At 49.9% G+C, this 19,486-nt stretch overlaps 1 protein-coding gene across 1 annotated transcript in view; it reads left to right on the top strand.

Moving 5' to 3' along the window:
- The window catches only part of TTC7B (tetratricopeptide repeat domain 7B), a 388,142-nt gene that overhangs the window by 321,916 nt on the left and 46,740 nt on the right, over positions 1-19,486 (top strand). Inside the window, exon 19 of the mRNA XM_006879120.1 lies at positions 17,196-17,398. Coding sequence (XP_006879182.1) covers positions 17,196-17,398 — 203 coding nt within the window. The remainder of the gene's footprint in view (positions 1-17,195; positions 17,399-19,486) is intronic.

Here is a 19,486-nt window from a genome sequence, read left to right on the forward strand (position 1 = left end):
ACACACACACACACACACACACACACACACACACCTATGTTGTTGATTGCCATTGAGTCGAGCACAACTCATAGCAACCCTATGAACAAAAAGCCTGAAGACTTTCTATTACTATCGTCATTTATCAAAGTTCATAGAGTTTCCAGAGCCATGTTGTTTAGGAAGTGGATGCCACTCCTGCTTCCAAGGCCACAAAGGCTCTACATATACACACCTTATCTCTGATAGGAAAATATATACACACCAAACTGATAAATCAAAGAGGGTGTATTTTTTAATCTCTGTCAAGTTTCCCACCATGCCTTCTGCAGAATTCTACCAACTTACATTGTAGTGAAGAGTCTGAATGCCCATTTTTCTCACATCCTTATCAGCACAGTAAATATTAGATTTCTCTGTCTTTGCCAATCTGATAGGAGAAAAATAGTGCCCTATTTGTCTGTTCATGCCTTTTGTCCATTTGTCTCTTAGATACTGAGTTTCATCTTTTTTATTTGTAGACATTTGTTATAGACCCAGGAAAGCTACCTTGTCGCTGTGATGTGTGCTGTGAATAATCCACCTTTACTGTTTTAGTTGTGTTTTCTTTTTTCCTTTCTATTTTCACAAAACAGTGTTTAGAAAATGTATCTCTCCATCTTTTTGTGCATGTGTGGCATCTGGATGCCACATCTTACTTTCAAAACTATTCTCCGTTTCTGTGATCTTTTCCCTCAGAATATTTCAAGTATCTTCCAGTGCTGTTTGTATATATCATCCTGGAAAGAAGGTCGGAAATGGGTTGTTTCCCTCTTTTTGCAGGAGGGGAAACCCAGGCTAGAGAGAAGTGAGCACAGGATAGGAGTCAGAAGAACCGAGTTAAGTATTTAATATTTATTTCATGTCAAGACATATCTTCCTGAAACTTTCCCCTGCCATAAGCTGTGTCCTTACCCTAGCCATCCGGCAGGGCAGGGTGGACCTGTGCCTTACAGAGTCCAAGGCTGTAAATCTCTACAGAAGCAGACAACCTCATGTTTCTCTCTTGGAAGAGCTGGTGAACTTGAACTGACAAACTTTTGGCAGCCCAACCCTTAGTCCACTCTGCTTTTTATATCACCCAAGAAACAATACAGTAGCTCTGGTGGCCTACTTATAAGGAGTTAAGCGGGCAACCCAGAGGTATGTGGTTCGAATCCACCAGCTGCTCCATGGGAGAAAGATGGGCGTTCTCCTCTCATGTGATTAACTACCTCTGAAAACGCACTTGAGGGTCAGCTATGAGCTGGTTCCAACTCGACAGCACACAACAGCAACAACAACAGATCATACAAAGAGTCCCTAGTGACGTAGTGCATGACGTTTTGGACTGCTAATCAACAGGTCAGCAGTTCAAACCTACCACACCATTCCTGGGGACATCACTGGACAGACTCCTCCCATAAAGATCGGCAGCCTCAATGACCGAGAAACTCAATGGGTCACTTTTAAGTCAGAACTGATTTGATAACAGTGAGTTTGGAGGGAGCATTCAGCTCCTTCATTTTATTTTTTTTTTAATTGTGTTGAATTTACTATGTGGATTGACACAGTAACTGCTACAACAGGCAGTGTAAAGATGGCACAGGGCAGGACAGAGTTCAGATCTATTGTTCCTAGGGTCATCACGTCGTACTTGACTAACAGCCCCTATCAATGAGACCTGGTAATGAAGCATGGTACTTTCCATCTTTTCTGGTAGCCTAATCGTAAGAGTTTCTGCTGACAACACAAAGACATGAGGTTCAAGTCCACCAGCTGATGTGCAGGAGAAAGCTGGCCAATCTCTTCCTGTGTGATTCACAGCTTCTGAAAAGCTGCTGGAGGGTCCAGATATGAGTTGGTTCTGATTTGACATCATATAACATTAGCAATAACATGATTAAAATACATATACTATTCACTCATCTCAACTCTGTGAGGCCCGGTAATAAACTACATTGTTCTTACAGTCCATTATTTAAAATGCACATAAACCCTACGAACCTGGAGAAAGGACAAAAGTTATACAAGTGTCCAGGTCTTTCGTTCATAGGATTGCTGTGAGTCGCCTACGACTCGACGGCACTTTACAACAACACAACAATATTGTGTTGAAAAGATACCTAACACAACTTTTGCAAATTCACCCATTTTCTCACATGTGATTCAGGGACATGGGTGACATTCGCCACGTGCAGCTGTCACTGGGATCCTTTTCCACATTATCCCCCCGCCCCCGTCAGCAGACGCTCCGTGGAGCTGCTGCCTTAGACCTCAGACCTGGCCGCTGGCCTTGGGGAGCTCACGCAGTCCCGGTCACCAGAGCCTCCCCTGAGCATTGGTGCCCATCCTTCGGTTTCCACGTTGGGAGGGTGGCGGCTAAAAATGCCTCCTCTGCAGTAGGTGGTTAATTTCTGCTTGTTACTTACTAATAATTATAGCTTTCACTTTGGCACCTCTCACAGTCAAAACCCCCAGCTATTCTTAGACGTGCAAGATCTGATTTCTCGGATTTCTGCTGGGAATGTAACGCTGTGATGCTCTCGCAGATTCCTTGGCCCCCTCTAGACCCATCTCCTTCCTTATTCCCCTCGCCCTGCTGGCTTAGCCCAGCCACAGGAGGGGCATCAGCAGGGCGGAGGGCAGCCCTGTGGTGCAGCATCGTGGGAAGATGAAGAGGAGTTTCCAGGAGAACGTGGGGCCACTGCACAGGGAGCGTCTGCAGAGGTGTTAGGGGCTTGGCTCAGCCTGCACACAGGGTCCGCTCCATGACTCAGCTCTGAGACACCTCCAAGGGCCTGGAGGACAGTCGTCAGTGGTCCACCGTGAGCACGTACTTGGAGCGAGCACGTACACGATGGTTGTCAGGCACTATCGTATGCCAGGTGTTACTCCAAAGACCTCACACTCCTCGTAAAAGCTGGCGATGTTCACACATTTTATGACTTCCAAAGGAAGGAATAGGTAGGTCTTGGAAAAGGTGCAGCCAGAGTGCTTCTTGGAGGCAAGGCTGGAAAAGCTTCATCTCTCACACTTTGGACACGTTGCTAAGACAGGCTGTTCCTTGGAAAAGTAGATCACGCTCGGAAGGGCGAAGAGTCAGCGAAAGACAGAAAGACCCCCGGCGAGGTGAATTGACACGGTGAGCACAGCGATGGGCTCAAGTGCATCAGAGATGGTGAGGGTGGTACAGAACAGGACAGGGTTCAAGCCTATTGTTCGTTCATAGGGATTTCTGGGCTTCCCCTCCTTGTTGTGTATCGTCGAATCTGATGCAACTGGCCCAGGAGGAGATTGCCCCTCCTTCTCCAGCGGAGCATCTGGTGGATTAAAAAAAAAAAGACATCGTCATCACCTGACTTGCCCTGGGTTGTATAGCTAACAAGTTATTACTAGTTGTCCTGGAGTAAATTCTGACCGTGGCAAACCCAGATATGCAGAGTAGAACTGCCCCAAAGGGTTTTCAAGGTTGTGCATGTGGGGAAGCAGGTCACCAGGTCTGCAGATGTCCAGGGAAGAGAAAGAAACCTAGAGTCACTGAAAGAGGGTGGTCTGCAAAGGGACCCTGGGAGAGGGTTGTTGTGACCCCCCCAAAGGTGTAAAGGAGCCTGAAATTGTAACCTGGGCTCTGGAGTCAGAGCCTGGGCTCTGGAATCAGCTTTCTGGGATCCCCCATAGAGAAACCAACCGTGTGGTGAGGCCCCCCTCCAGCCTCTCTGAGCCCTCATGTCCTCATCTGCAAATGAGGCGAGTTGTCACTGTCATAATGTGTAAAGCGTGTGCATCTGGTATTTAGCGCTCAATAAATAGGAAAATGACAATGTCAAGGTGATAGGGTGGTTGGAGGGCTGCTGAGAAGATGAGTAAGATGGTGACACAGGGCTTTGGTGCAGGGACACGGGTGGCCAGGGCTGTAAAGGTGGCAGAGCTGGAAGCCCAGTGTGGAGTGCAGAGCAACGGCAGAGGAAAGAGTAGGGACAGTGAAGGCAACCCACTCATGCTGCCTGAAGACCCTCCCTCCCACTCCATGGAGCAGAGAGGAGACATGAGGGCAGGTTGGGCCCGTGGGGTAAAAGGCGAGAGTGCGGGGCTCTCCAGAAAGGGCTTTTCAAGACAGCTGGTGTGGGAGCGTGTTGATTTGCTGATGGCGCTGGTCTGCAGAGAGTGGGAATGCATGAGCTATGACCTCATTGCAAAGGCTGGCCTCAGATGTGTTACAGCAGGACACAGGGTGGGTGGCCCTAGGGACATAGAGGGCCTCGTGAGTTGGGGAGGGGATGCAGTCAGTCTGGGACTGCTCTGCTGACTTGAGTATTCTCTCCGAGTGACATGTCAAGGTCAGCTGGGGACGGGGGTGGGCAAGGAGGAGGACTGGGAGACAGCTGGACCAAGGCCCAGGAGGGATCAAGTGTGTCACCAGTGCAGCGACGGGTTCAGGGGCCAGCCTCACTCTCCCAGCCAGGCCCCCAGGGAAGGGGCCATTCTTGACAGACTGACACGGTCAGGCACGAATGGGCAGCCTGGAGAAGGAATTTGGCTGAGCCCGGAGGTGAGGACAGGCCCTGGGCTGTGATCCTCCTGGGGACAGCAGGGCCCAGCTTGGACCCAGGCCCAGAAAGTCTGGGTACCCGGACACCTGAAAGCAAAGGCCCTCCTCCTGTCACTGCCTGACCTCCCCCAAACAAAGAACAGTGGATGAGAGCTGATAAGGACAAGGGCCTCCCCCAGGCCATGGTGCTTGGAAGGGTGACAGGAAGCTTGTCCGGACACATGACCCCTTCCTATTTGGCCCAAGCGCCAAGTTTTCTATGAAAGAGCGAATTCATGGCAGGACGGAAGGCGTGCACCTTGCTCTCCTGGCAGCCACCTGAGTGCTCCTGGGGGACCACTGGGCTGCTGCCCTAGAACCGAGGATGAGACCAGTCCTCTAGTTGACTGCACTCTGGGAGGCAGAGTTTGGGTTAAAGCATCTGGGTCCCCCCCAACCTGCCTAGAGGCCAGCCAGGACCTGCCTGATGCCTCTCACATGGAGGGCTGAAGGGGGAGGTTGGCACTCTCACGGCTGCCTCTAGACTGTACCTTGCTGCTAGTGTGCACAGGTTTTTCCTCTGCGGTGCCTCTGAGTAGACTCAAACTTCCAGCCTTCAGGTTAACAGGTGAGCGTGTTAACTGTGTGCACAACCCAAGGAGTCCCCTCCCTTTCCAGGTCAGAGCTTTAGTTTGTTTCATAAAAAGTCCCAGGTATAAAATGAGAGAGAAGCTGCATTACCTAGACGGACCAGACGTGACCCCTGCCCTCCAGTGCACAAGACAGAACTTTTGTGACTGTGACATATGCCAATTGGGATGTGGGTCTTCCCAGAGGACACAAAGGGTGTGAGAGATGGTCTCCCCAGGGCCTTCTATGGAATCCTGCGCAGAACGGTTCTCCGAGAGAAAGGAGTGTTGGTTCTTCAATGGATGAGCCTTGGGGGCAGCTTTCTGGGTGAGGCACTGTCACTGTTCATTTGCCGGCAACGAACAGCGACACCCTGATGGGGGTAAGCATGACAGAGACACACCACTCTGGGAGCCATTCAGAGAGTCAGTCCAGCTCAACTTTATTGGGGACTGCAGCGCACTTATATACGTGCAAGTAAACAGGAAGATAGGATAGGGCAGGCTTGCAGACGTGGACATGCAGATTGGATAAGAGAACCTCAGCCTCGTGCAGCCTACTCCCAGCTCAACAGATGTGGCAGCCGTCTTCCCAGATGACGAGCTTTCTCAAGCGGGTCCGACCAAACACAGGAGAGTTTTCTCTATCCCATATTGAAGGCTGTTGGGAGGCTTGCACTTATCCGGAGCTAGGCAATCTATCCTGGTGAGAGACCCTCCCTTCCTCCCCAACATTCCCCAACAAGACACTCTCCAGCAGAGGTGCAGGGCAGATCTGAAGGAAGGCCCTGATCCTGAATGATGAGTCAGATGTCTGAGTTCAGGCCCATTTACCAGAGGGAGCCATCAAAGCGGACATCCTATTTCCAACATTTTTTTTCATCATAACCCGATAACAAGGATGAACCCAGAGATAACAGAGTGAACCATGAGTGCTTAGCTGGGCCTCTTGGGTGAAATCCATAGCCTGGGAAACCCTGAGGGGCGGTTCTGTCCAGAGCTTGTGGGGGTGCCTTGAGTCACTCCGAAGAAACCGGTTTGTTTGGTTATTCGACTTAGAGAAGTGTCATTGGAAAGTGCAATCCACACCCCTCCCTTTACCTCCTGAGTTGTGAACTAATTAAGAAATTAGAGGAGGAGGAGGAGCCTGGCAGAGAGCAGAATCTCAGTCACTTTCTAGTGAGGTAAGGATCAGAGAAGGTGGCCTACGCCCTGGGCCAGACCACTCCCCAGTGCGCTGAGATGAACTCACCCAACCCAGCCTGCTGGCCTCTGGCTGAGAGACAGCACCCCGCCTGAGAGAACACGTGTAAGAGCAAGACAGATGAGGATGTGACGCCCACAGGAGAGGGCTGGGAGAGGCCCCAAGGGGCAGAGATGAGCAGGCTCAGAGCCTTCTCCCAAACTCACCAGGTGGACCAGGAAGAGGGCTGTGAGGCGAAACCGGTCCTGTGACTGCAGTGTGTGTGTGTGTGTGTGTGTGTGTGTGTGTGTGTGTGTGTGTGTGAGTGTGATGGAAACAAGCAAAGACAGAGGAGCCTCTAGCCAGAGGATGAGATGAAGGGACAAAAAAGAGCTGCTGGCCCTTTCCCCATCCCTGTTCACCCTCTGCACTGAGTAAACTGTCAGAGGGGCCGGACTAGAAGTGGAATGTGGCATCAGGATTGAAGAAAGACACGTCAACAACCTGAGTGAGGAAGACAACACAGTCTACTTGCAAAATGATCAATGTTTACAGCCTTCATGGTGGGTCACATCTCAATATCAAGAAAACAAAAAAAAAAAATCCTCACCACTGGACCACCAGTCAATATAAATAAAAATATGTGTAGAAATGACTGAAGTTGAGTGCATCTAAATTCCAAAATCAATCTCCATAATAGTCTATGTGTTTCCTACTGTCAAAGGGGCCCTTTAGAGTAGTGAGAGGAGATCTTCACCCTGAAACCCACAGCGTCCCTTTTCAGCAGGAAGTAGCTAAGAGAATACGCCATCCCCTTTTCCTTATGACTCAGGGTGAAGTCTCTCTCAGGGAGGAGTGATAGGGAATGGCAAAGGACACACTGACAAAGAAGATTAATCAGAACTGGCTTTGATAAGCACTGTGGCATTTGGACAAGAACAAACTGGGAGGAGGGTAGAGAGAATGGTGCAGCGGTGAATGAATGGAAACCCAAAATCTCTGTAAATGTTTATGAAAATTAATAAAATATAATTATAAAAAAGAAATGACTGAAGTTGCCAACTAGGTCATTTTACTTAGACCCACAGTCAACACCCATAGTAGCAATGTTGTCGTTAAGTTGTTAAGTTCCATCAAGTCATTGGCGACTCATAGCGACCCCATGAACCAAAGACCTGGACACCTGTATAATTTTCATCCTTTCTCCAAGTTCATAGTTCCCAGAGAAAAGCTATTTCAGAAGTGAATGCCTCTCCTGCTTCCAAGCTTGTTTTAATCGGGGAGCTCTACCAAACACTGTCCACCATGGGTTACCATTCTCGCTTTTGAGACATCAGTGTCACAGTGTTCAGCTTCATAGCAACCACAAGTTACCTCTCTGTACAGCAAGTGGACAGACCAGGGCTATATGACGTAGAAGAATGTTTTACCAAAAACAATTAAAGACAGGGCTGAGAGCCGCAGATTAGAATCAGCCAACTAGTCAAGGAATAAAAAGACATGCTGTGTTGGGAATATCTTCTGTAAAGGGCCTCTTCAAAGTGCTAAAAAGCAAGGATGTCAGTTTAAAGACTAAGGTGCGCCTAATTCAAGTCGTGGTCTTTTTAATTGCTTCCTATGTTTCTGAACGTTGGACAATGAGTAAGGATGACAAGAGAGAATTGAATAGCCCGTGGACTCCCAAAAGAACAAACATCTGTCTTGGTGGAGGTGCAGCCAGCGTGCTTCTTAGGGGCAAGAATGCTGAAACTTAGTCTCACATTGTCAGGAGGGTTCAATCCTTGAAAAGGACATCATGCTGGAAAGTCAGAGAAAGAAAGGAAAACCTTCCACAAAGTGGATTGACACAGTGACCATAACAGCGGGCTGGAGCATGTCTGAGATCATGATATTGGCACAAAGTAAAGCAATCAGTTGTTCATAGGGTCACTGTGAGTCATCGCAGGCTTGATGGCACTTCACAACGACTAGCCCTATCTGGGTCACTCATCAGACCCTCTTCTGGGAAGACGGGGGGCCTTGTTTGAGCTGTGACATCCGGGAGGGCAGGCCGTAATCTCCTGCACTGCCTGGCTGTCTCCCAGGACTAGCGGTGGACTGGAGCAGAGAAAGACGCCCTCTGACCGTTCAGGATACTGGCAGGAAGCCTCGAGAATCCTTTGCTTTTCCTTCTAACACCCCATCCAAGATTTGCTGATGATTATCAGACATCCCACTGCTAAAGCTTCATTACTAGAGATTAAGACACTGTGCTCTACAAAAATGTCATTTCCTTTTAAAGGGGAATGCCTAGAAGCCATTGTCTGAAAGGAGCTTGAATGAAAAAGAAAAGCTAGACGTGGAGCCCTAAGATCTGGCTCTACTCAATCCAATCATTTAGCCACAAAGCGCTGTGGGGCTGGGACCTCCTTCAACTGCTTCCTCACTTGGCAATCTCAGAGGAGTGAGAGTCGACCAAACATAATCCTCAACCTTCCACTTCCAACTCACTGGAGATGTCTTATGTGGATCCTGACACATTAGAGATAACACTGCAAAGAATGAGACTTCAGACACTTAATTGTGCTCACGCCTAACCTGTACGTAGACCAAGAGGCAGTTGTTGGAGGGAAACAAAGAAAGACTGCGTGGTTTCAAATCCAGAAAGGTGTGTACCAGGTGTATCGTGTCCTTTCGCTAGACCCATTCAATCTCTTAGGAGCCCATGGTGTTTTCAGTTGCTTCATATGCATCTGAAAGATGGACATTAAATAAGGAAGACTGAAGAAGAATCAGTGCTTTTGAAATGTGCTGGCAAAGAGTATTGAATATGCCACAGCCATCCAAAACAACAAACCAGTGTGTCTTGGAAGAAATGAAATCAGTGTGCTCCTTTGAGGTAACAGTGGTGAAACATTCCCCTACATGCTTAGTGTATATTGTCAGGATGGGCTGGGAGAGACAGAGTCAACAAAAGAGGAATACCCTCACTGAGCTGCAGTGATACAGACTGTAACAGTGGGCTCGAGCTCCTCAGAGATTGTGGAGATGATGCAAAACAGGACTAGATTCTGGTCTGTTTACAGGGTTACTGTACGTTAGTATAGGTAACTATAGTTATGGTAACTAAGTCGTGGTTGACTCATTGACATCCAGCAACCACCACAACAATAACATCCAGCCTGTATGCTGAACAAATAATCCAAGACACTAGATGGACTATATGAAGAAGAATGTGGCGCCAGGAGAGGAGGAAGACTTACCAACAAATTATGATGTGCTCATGATAGACAGTGAGGAGATTGAGATTGTTAACAGCTTCAGCTTGCTTGGCTCTGCAGTCAATACTTTTGGTAACAGCAGCCAGGAAATCAAAAGGCAAATTGCATTGGGAAAGTCTGCTGTCAGGGACCTCTCCAGAGTACTGAAGAGCAATGTTGTAAGACTAGAGACTAAGGTGTACCTGATCAAGTCCATGGTCGTCACAGTTACTTGCTATGCATCAGAGGGCTGGACAGTGGTTAAGGATGATAGGAGAATAATTGATGCTTTTGCATTGTGGTGCTAGAGTACTAGGAGAACAAACATGTTTGTCCTAGAGAGGGTGAGGCTGGCTGCTCCTTGGAGGCAAGGATTCTGAAGCTTCGTCTGACATACTTTGGGCATGTTGCAAGGAGGAACCAGTTCTTGGAGAGGGACATGATGTTTGAGAGATTAGAGGGACAGCGCATGAGAGGAAGACCCTGGATGAGATGTACTGACTCACTGACTGGGTAGATGAGGGTAGATGTGTCAGAGACTAAAAGGTTGGCTCAAGATAGAGCAGAGGTCAGAGCTATTGCACAGAAGGATGCTATGAGTCATAAGTGACTCAATGTCACATAATAACAACAACGCACCTTGTTTGCTGAAAGCAAAGAGGATGGGACTGAGATAAAAGACTAGAGCCTTCAGTATGGGTTCTATCCAGCATAAACTAAAAAATCCTAACAGAGCCAATAAGTAAAATCATGATAAATAGAGAAAAGAATGAAGTCTCCAAGGATTTAATCTTACTTCAAGAAATAAACAACTTACTGCATTACGTGTGTCAGAGTCAGTGAGACTGGCTCAGAACAAGGCAGGCTTCAGAGCTGTTGTTGATAGGGTCACTATGAGTCGTAGGTGACTCGACGGCACATAACAACAATACTGCACTGGATGAATCTACTGCCAAGGACCTCTTTTGAATGTTAAAAAGTAAAGATGTCACATTGAAGATTAAGGTTTACCTTACCCAAACCTCAGAATGGTATTTCAAAGGGAAGATTCAAAATGGCTGTTTTCAACTTGGCCTAGTGGTAAGACGCTGCACTGCGATCTAAAAGGCGTGTGGTTTGAATCCACCAGCTGCTTATGGGAGAAAGATGGGCAATCATTTTCCTTGAGTTTAACTGTCTCTGAACGCTCAGTGGAGCTACGGGCCGGTTCTAACTTGACTGTACACCACGACCACAACACAAAGCTGGACATTGATGGAGGAAGGTCAAAGACGCATTGAAACCTCTGAACTAATGTCGGTGAAGAATATTGACTAGTTCGTGGAATTCCAGAGGACCAAGCAAGTGTCCTGGATGCAGAGCAGTGCAAATGCTCCTTAGAGGGGAGGATGGCGATGCTGGTCTCCCTCACTTTGGACACGTTATCAGGAGGGACAAATCCCTAGAAAAGACATCGTGCGTGGTGAAGTAGAGGGTCAGTGAGGAGGTGAGCTGGACTGACACAGTGGCCTTGACAGTGGGCTCAGGTGCAGCAGTGATCATCCGGGCCAAGTGCAGCCACGAAGGCCATGCAGCAGCTGTTGTGAGGGCCACATGCAGCAGTGATGGCGAGGGCCAAGGGCAGCAGCAATCTGCAGGACCAAGCGCAGCAGTGAGGGTGCCGCAGGACCAAGCAGTGTCTCGGCCTGCGAGCCACATGTTCGCTATGAGTTGGTTCTGACTCAGCCTCACCTAACAACAGGAGCTTCCACCATCCTGCTGGATCCTGCCCGCTGCCCCGAGTCAGGACTCCAGTTGACAGACAAGCAGATGACACCCAAGGCTCAGGGCAGGAATCACACATCCTCTGTAATCTCATTATGCCATGACTTGCAAACCGGATACCCTAGACCAGAGCCCTAGAGTATCTGTGTGGAGGGAGAAAGACACCCAGGGAGCAGGCAGAGCTCTCACCTTCGAGAGTGCTTTTTGTCTGTCAGGTTAGGATCACTGTGAGAATAAAAGAGTCCGTTTAAGAGGAAATGGCTTGGGAGTCACTCTAACATATCATGCCCTGAATTCCTTCTATTTGAACTTAAACTAGAGAGAACTGGGGACAGGCTAAGGCTATGCTATGCCCTCAGCTGTACAGGCCTTATCAGTTCCTTGGGTTTCCTCCTGCCATGCTCATGGCCTGAAGGACATCCCCTGGAGGCCTGGATTCCACCAACCCTGTGACTGTTTTCTTCCATCTCCTCATCAGGGGAAGGGGCCAATAGCATCGAACTGTGGTCAGTGCAAACACAGTGGTGATTAGCTATCAGAGTCATGTTCGGTCTGTGGAGGACCCTTATAAACAGGGCTTGAAATAGTCATGGCACATTCACTGCCATCGTCTTGGTCACGTAGGGTTGCTATAACTGATATCTCAGATGGCTTTGTTGTTAGATGCTGTCAAGTCCTGTACAATCTATAATGACCCCACAGATTTGAACCCTGTCCTATCCTGCGCCATCCTCACAATTTCTGACACATGAGAGTCCATTGCAGCAGTCACTGTGTCTGTCCATCTCGTTGAAGGTCTTCCCCTCTTTCACCATCCCTCCACCTTTCCAAGCATGATGTCCCTCTCCAAGGAATAACCTCTCCTAGCAACATGCCCAAAGTATGTGAGACAGACCTTTATCAACTTTGTCTTCAAGGCGCACTCTGGCTGCACCTTCTCCAAGACATATTTGTTTGCTCTTGTGGCCGTCCATGGAATATTCAGCACTCTTCTCGTCACTCTTCTCTTCATCACAGTTCAAAGGCATCAATTCTGACTTTGAATGATCTTCAGCAGCATTTTGCTTGCATGTGAGATTTTTTTCAATAATTTCCATGTTCTATTGGATCACCTTTCTTGGGAATGGGACAAACTGAGATTTATTTTCTTTACCAATTAGACGTCTAGAAATCCAGATTCAGGGTGCCGACTCGCAGGGAAAGCCTCTCCACCGGTTGGCTCTGGGAAAGGATCTTGTTGCCTTCAGCATCTGTCGGCCTCAGGCTTCACAATTCCTTGGAGCCTTCCGTGTGCTCTGGCCTCCTCCCGTGTCGCAGACCATCCCCAAACAGAGGCCCAAGGCCAGAAGGACACACTGTACTCCTGGCAGTTCCTTCAGGGAGGGAGAGAAGTTCCCCATCCTCAGTTCAGTATCCTCCACTTTTATCTTGCAGGCCACACCCTAGAGAAACGTCCTCTGCTGTGATGGGATTGAAGAGTATCGCATTCAGCCCTTGATCCTCTCAGAGCTCTTTGCTTTATCAGCTCCTGAGGGATCATCAGCTAGCTTCCACTTCAAGTCATTACATACAACCCATGCCACCTACCTCAGTTCTTGTTATAGAATCTCTGGAAACATTCAGCTTTCACCTTGAACCCAATGAGCCTCTCTCCTGGTGACCTAGACGGGACAGGCATGGTGCACCTTTTCACCACAGCCGCCTAGATGGAAGCAAGTCAGGGGCCAGGTGTACATGAGAAGAGCGTTCTGTCCAGCTTGCCCACGCAGTGGCCACACTTGAGTCCCCCAACCCTGCAGCGGTACGCATATGACTCTATCAAATAATTGAGTTACTGAGGGACATTGCAGTGCCTGGCACTGTCACTGGGAGGGTGACCACGTCCCACGTACATGCATGCCTCCCTCGTTCCTGCCAAGTCTCCTGTGTACAGCAGGTGCTCAGTCAGTGCCTTTGACATTGAGTCTCCTGAGAACAGGGCGTGAGAGGGAGGTAGGTGCCAGGGACAGATGACCTATAGGACGAGTTCTGTTGGAATCACTGAGTGTCCGTTTCTTTGGGACTTGCTCGTTCACCCCTCCACTAGGGTTCCTTGGCCAGTCAGCCATCTCTTAGGCTCCCTATTGAGGAAGGAGCTGACAGACAGAAAGACAGACAGACAAGACGTACAGAGGGAATGTCTATGGTCAGGCCTGGGGATCAGTCACTGGTGTTACCGGATATGCCAGGGGTGGGGGTTGGGTAAGCAGCAGAGGGAACAGGGCCACCCAGGCTGGCAGGGGTGAAAGTCAGCCGGTAACACACTCCTGCCCTCTCCCAGCGTGAGCTAGAAGCTGGGCCTACAGCAGAGGCTGCCCTTGGATTGTTCCTGTCCACAGGGGACACCAACGTTGCCATGGAAATACTTCTAGTGTTGCAGGCTGTTGGAGAGGAGCAGAGGGTGGGGGCCTCTTTCAGCTGAAGAGATGGAGGAGACAGAGATTGAAGGAGGCCGGGCAGTGTCAGTGGCAGGAGCAAAGAGGAGAAGAAACCAGGCTATTACGGAGTCGCCACTCTGTGTCCAGGGCGTGGAACGAGGCTTCTTATGACCAGAGCCGGGTGGTGCTGGAAGCAGAGGAAACACCAGCTAGCTCATGAGGGAGGCTGTGGAGTCAGAGAGCTCTGAGGGCCGGGCCGGGAACCTGGTGTTAGTCTACGGCTGAGGAGACGTGTCCCTGTGGAGGATGAGAGAGCAGCCCGTACCCAGCATGCCTGGGCTCTGACCCTGGCTCTGCCGCCCACTTACCCTGGGACCTTGGGCACGTTCCTGAACTTCTCAGAGCCTCAGTTTCCTCATCTGTACAATGGGGGTAGTAATAATGCCTGCCTCACTAAATCACCATGCAGATAAAATGAGAACTAGTGATCCCTTGGCCTAGTGAACAGAAAGTGATGCTACTAAGCCAAAGGTGGGTGACTCTAATCCGCGGCCCTCAGGCTTGTTTTTGTTCAAACATTCTTCTAGGTCGTATAGCCCTGGTCTGTCCACTTACCATACAGAGGTAACTTGTGGTTGCTTTGAAGCTGAACACTGTGACACTGATGAGTCAAATGCAATAATGAATGGTTCCCCATGGTGGATAGTGTCTGGTGGAGCTCCCCAATTAAAACAAGCTTGGAAGCAGGAGTGGCATCCACTTCCGAAATAGCTTGCCTCTGGAAACCCTGTGAACCTGGAGAAAGGATGAAAGTCACACAAGTGTCGAGGACTTTCATTCATAGGGTCGCTATGAGTCACCTACGACTCAACGGCACTCAACAACAGTGCTGGTGGCATTTAGTGAGTCGCTGTTATTGTGACTTTTATCGGTCGCTCATTCATTCATTCATCCATTCACTGATTCTGCAGCTCTCTCCTGGACTTCTGCCATCTGTCAGCCCTGTGTCTTGGGGACGCAGCGATGAACCGCCCAAGCCCCATTCCTGCCCTCAGTGCTCACTTTCTAGCATAGGAGACAGATGAACAGAGAGACATGGAAATGAAAGAAAACCATCATCATTGCCCACTGGCGTCTAGTTCGATAGCAGCCTTACAGAGCAGAGGGGACTGCTGTGTGACATCGCTGCGCGCCCCGCCGCTGCCTCTTCCTGGTCAGCACTGAGCGGAAACAAGGCTGGGGAGGGGAGAGACCACGCTCCCCAGATCCCGAAACACAGGCTTGAGTAGAGCAGGCCTGCAGGCCTCACTGGGTGGACATCTGAGGAAGGCCTGAGGAAATGAAGGGATGTGGGCGGAGGAAGAGCAGGGAGGAAGGATGTTTGAGAGGCGGTTGGCTGCCAGGGCTGTGCCTGAGCGGTCAGTGTGGAGGCGGCCGTAGGGGAAGCTGTCCACATGAGGAGGGAATGGGAGCTGGGGGTGGACCAGGCCCCACATCTAGGCTGTTTCTGAGGTGCCCTGGAGCAGACAGCTCCTAGGATTTGTAAGGAAAAGGCAGACCTATTTTCTTAGACCTTTCTTATCACAGCCTTTTTTTTTAAATCCTTATGAATTTCAATGAACATTTACAGAGATTTTGAATTTCCATTCATTCATTGTTGCACTTTTCTCTCCGCCCACCCCACCCCCACCCCCAGTACGCTCTTCTCTTTGAAAAGTAAAAGAAAAATTCCTTCCTTAGTATAGAGTCCCCCCCGCACCCCACTGCCTCCACCCCGAGTATACTCCACTCTGCAACCTTCATTCCAGACTCTTATGATCATCATAATGCCCTATAATATATTGCTTTTAAACTGTTCTCTCCCTCATCTTTTTCCATGCAGTATACATAATTTATCCAGTTTTTCTCATTCTCACATCCTTTCTTTTAAAAAATAATTATTGTTTTATTGCTATTGTAATTGTTATATGTGTATAATAATATTTTACTGTTGTTAAATAATCATTATTATAGTGACTTGAGTGGATGTTTATAAGGAGGCAAATTGGGTTTGTTCAAGCAGTCATACACATTTTGTTCTGTAACATTAAGTACAACACTGATAACTGTGATCTTCCCACTCCCGCCTTGTGAATCCCCTCTCCATCCATCCTTCTATTCTACCCCTTCCTGCTGTCAGGGCTCTATCCTTGCTCTTTTGACCTTATATGGTTGGTTATTCTTATTTTTGTGTGCCTGATAGTGTGCGTGTGTGTTAGCACAAAATCATTTCCGCGTGTAATTGATACTTGCACATACGTCACTGGGCCCCATGCCTGCAGAGGAGGCTGGGAGTTGGGCAGGACGGACAGGGAAGGGGCTCAGCAGGGGTTAGAGAGGAGCCAGCATACATACGGGATCCCGGATCCCGCAGCAGGGCAGGACTGGGCCCAACAGGTGTAGCCGGGCAAGGGGAGGGAGTGGGCAAAGGACTCAGGCCTGGCCGCTGGGGAGGATGGCGAGGGGTCACAATACGGCCTCCAGAGAAGAGGACTGAGGGTCAGGAGGAGGGCCCCTTGCTGAGACGGCAAGGGCACCTAGAAGAGCCCAGCAGGGCCTTGAGGAGAAACCCAAAGCGACTCCACTCAGGAAGCAGGGTATCCAGCCGAGCGGGAATGAAAGTCATTTTCCTACTCATTGTGAAAGTGACCATTGGGTTTCCTAGAGGGACCTATGAATGTCACCATTGGTCACTGGGTCTGTGAACTGCCCTGCCGGAGGGCACAGTGTGGTGGGCAGCCACGGGTGCCATGGCTTTGCTGTTCTGACTCGGAGCAGGCCTCTGTGACAGTTACCCCGCGAGCGTTTTCCAAGCTGTGTTCTCAGTAGGGTGCATCTCTGGATCTTTCTCCCGCAGAGCCCCTGGGTGGCTTTGAACTCCTGCATCTCGGTTAACAGTGGAGTGCTTAACCACTGCACCACCAGGACTCCATAACACAGAAGGCTGCCCTGTGATGGCAGGAGAGCGGGCAGAGGGCAGCGCCATCACCTCTGGTCTGCATGTACCTGTGTGCCTCTGGCCCTTTCTCTGTGATTGTCAGGGTAGAGGGCAAGGCAGGGCCAGCCTCTGTCCCCATGCTGAGGTGCCAGAGGTAGGCCCTGAGGTTCCAGGTAGGCTTCCCTTCTGCCCTTGATGGGGACATCAGTCTGTGCCCTAGAGCTCCGTGCAAAGAGTAACTCAAGTCTTTGTGTAAACACCTAGGACTGCTGGTTTCCAGGCGTTCCCTCTTGCAGTGGGGGCTAACCAGCTCCAGACTCTGCCCATCCATATGGGCTCCTGCCACCACCTTAGGGGAAGGTCAAGGTCCCCTGGGTCTCCTGCCTGAGCAGCAGGGGCCCCCAGGGCCTCTGAAGGGCTGTGAGGCAGGGAAACATCTGCTCTTGTTCCCCCCACAGCTGAAGTCTACATCGGCATCGGGAAGCCCGCAGAAGCCACAGCGTGCACCCAGGAAGCCGCCAACCTCTTCCCCATGTCGCACAATGTCCTGTACATGCGAGGCCAGGTGGCCGAGCTGCGGGGGAACCTCGACGAAGCCCAGCGCTGGTATGAGGAGGCCCTGGCCATCAGCCCCACCCACGTGAAGAGCATGCAGAGACTGGTGAGTCCAGAGCCAGGGGTGCGTCCACTGGGCTCACAGGGGGGCCCGCTCAGAAGCTGTGGGAGCTGACAGCTCCCAGACCCTTCTTCCGGTTCCAAAGACGAGGCTCCCGTTGATCAGAGCTGACAGATGCTTTTCTTGATGTTTATACAAATGTTTCCTTCCGATTTAGCCGTGCACAGCCTGAGCGCTGCCTGGCCACCCTGCTAGGTGCTCAGGGCCTTCTAGCCAGCGGCAGCAGACGCCCTGGGCTTCGGGGTCTCACAGAGACCACCGTCCTTTGTGTCTGCACTCCTTGCAGCAGTGCATGCACCAGGGTGACAGAGGGCACTTCAAGGAACTGAGAGAGGGAGAGAGAGAGAGCGCGCGCGCCTTAGACTGCAGCTTGTCTCACAGGCTAGTCAGGGTTCCTTCCAGCGAGAGGACCAGGCACACAGGTAAGTCACCTCGTTTTCAGACTGCACAGGGACAGTGTCTGTGAGCCGGCAAAGGTTAGCCTGACCCGAGTTGTGCTTACTTAGTACGCAATAGTGAGCAAGTTCACGACTTTTATTCCCATTTGAATCTGCTTCTGAGCTTGGCTCATGCTCTGGAGCCCAAACTCATTTTTAAGTTACAATCCATAGAGCCTTCCTGTGGAATCAAAGCCTTTTCCCAAATTGGCGGTCCTGACAAGAAGGGAGGAGCAGTCAGCAGGGTGAGCATGACCGCCGTTGCATTTCTTTCTAGTCTGCGGTGGGCAGTGTCACATGTTGTCACTACATCTCCTGTCTGCTGCAGACTAGAAAGAAAGCACATGGGGTCCCGGGCCTCCTTGCTCACAGATGGTCCACTTTGCATGTGGTTGTGGTGGCCGCTCATCCGTCATAGACGGGTGGCTTCGTGGCTCCCGTCCTCCCAGCTGTGGGCAGTCCGAGAGCTGGCCCAGTCCCCGTGGATAGTCCCTCCCTAAGACACGTCTGTGGACTGTAACCTCTCCAAGCCTCTGTCCACTGCTCTTTTCTCCCAAGGGTCTTGAACTGGTAAGAAGCCCACCTGCTCTCCAGCAGAGGGCTGGTGCCTGGCTGCAGTTCTGACAGTTCATTTCCTGCTTGGCAGTGGGTCACCTCTGATTTAATGAGCCAGAGGAAAAGAAAGCTGGTGGTGAGCCCTAGGTGTCCCCCAGTGGACAGCCCCGGGGCTGGCATCAGTCATCAGACAGGGCTGTGTGACAGGAGAGTGAGGCCTGGCGGGGGCCCAGGACGGGCTGTGCGCCGGTGGCCTTGCTGGCTCTCAGTGTCAGCGGGAATGACTGAGCTCTCCACGCCTCACTTTCCTTTTTGTGAAATGAAAGTGTCTGACCCAACAGGCTGTGGGTTTCTGTCCAGTGTAAAGGATGTGGTTTTGTGAGTAATGAGTGATTTGTTCTCCAGAGAATCCCAAAGCCTTCATATCTCTCCAGTCCTCACAGCAGTGCTGTAAATACGAGTCAGGGTGGGAGGGGAGGGGACTGCTCCGCTTGGTGGCAACTGGCTTGCAGCTTAATGTTCCGAACAAAGCACCATGAAGAGTACAGGTGCAGCTCCCTCCCCCTGCGAAACCTTGGCCTTGACCTCTAGAAGCCTATATACCTTGGAAATGTCCTATAAAGGCTAATTGAAAAATTGGTAGAGCAAACCTCTGACATAGTAGATCATATTATTGTCTGCTTCAAAATGCCCCATGCCAGTACATCTCATTTTGCCAATCTCTAGTTTGTCGATATCTGTGTGTTCCATTTCTTTCTTAACAATGTCCAGTTTTCCTGCATTCGTGTTTCTTATATTCCATGTTCTAGTCATGAGTGTCTGAGTACAACTGTTCCTCTTCCTTTATATTTCCATATTTGAAGGCTCAGTCTCAGTTACTGTATCTGCTAGACTACTCTAAGTGTGCTCTCTTGTACATAGGGTTTTCAAAGGCCTGTCTTTTTGAAAGTGAATGGTCAATCCTTCCTCCTAGTCTGTCTTAATTTGACTGCTCAGCTTTAAAACTGTTATCTGATAGACAAGCGTTTTACAGAAACGAGCAGATAAAAGACATTTCATCCAGAAGTAACCAATAGATTGG

Source organism: Elephantulus edwardii, unplaced genomic scaffold (genome assembly GCF_000299155.1).
Source record: "Elephantulus edwardii isolate Elephantulus edwardi_28Jun2011 unplaced genomic scaffold, EleEdw1.0 scaffold00002, whole genome shotgun sequence".
Classification (NCBI taxonomy): domain Eukaryota; kingdom Metazoa; phylum Chordata; class Mammalia; order Macroscelidea; family Macroscelididae; genus Elephantulus; species Elephantulus edwardii.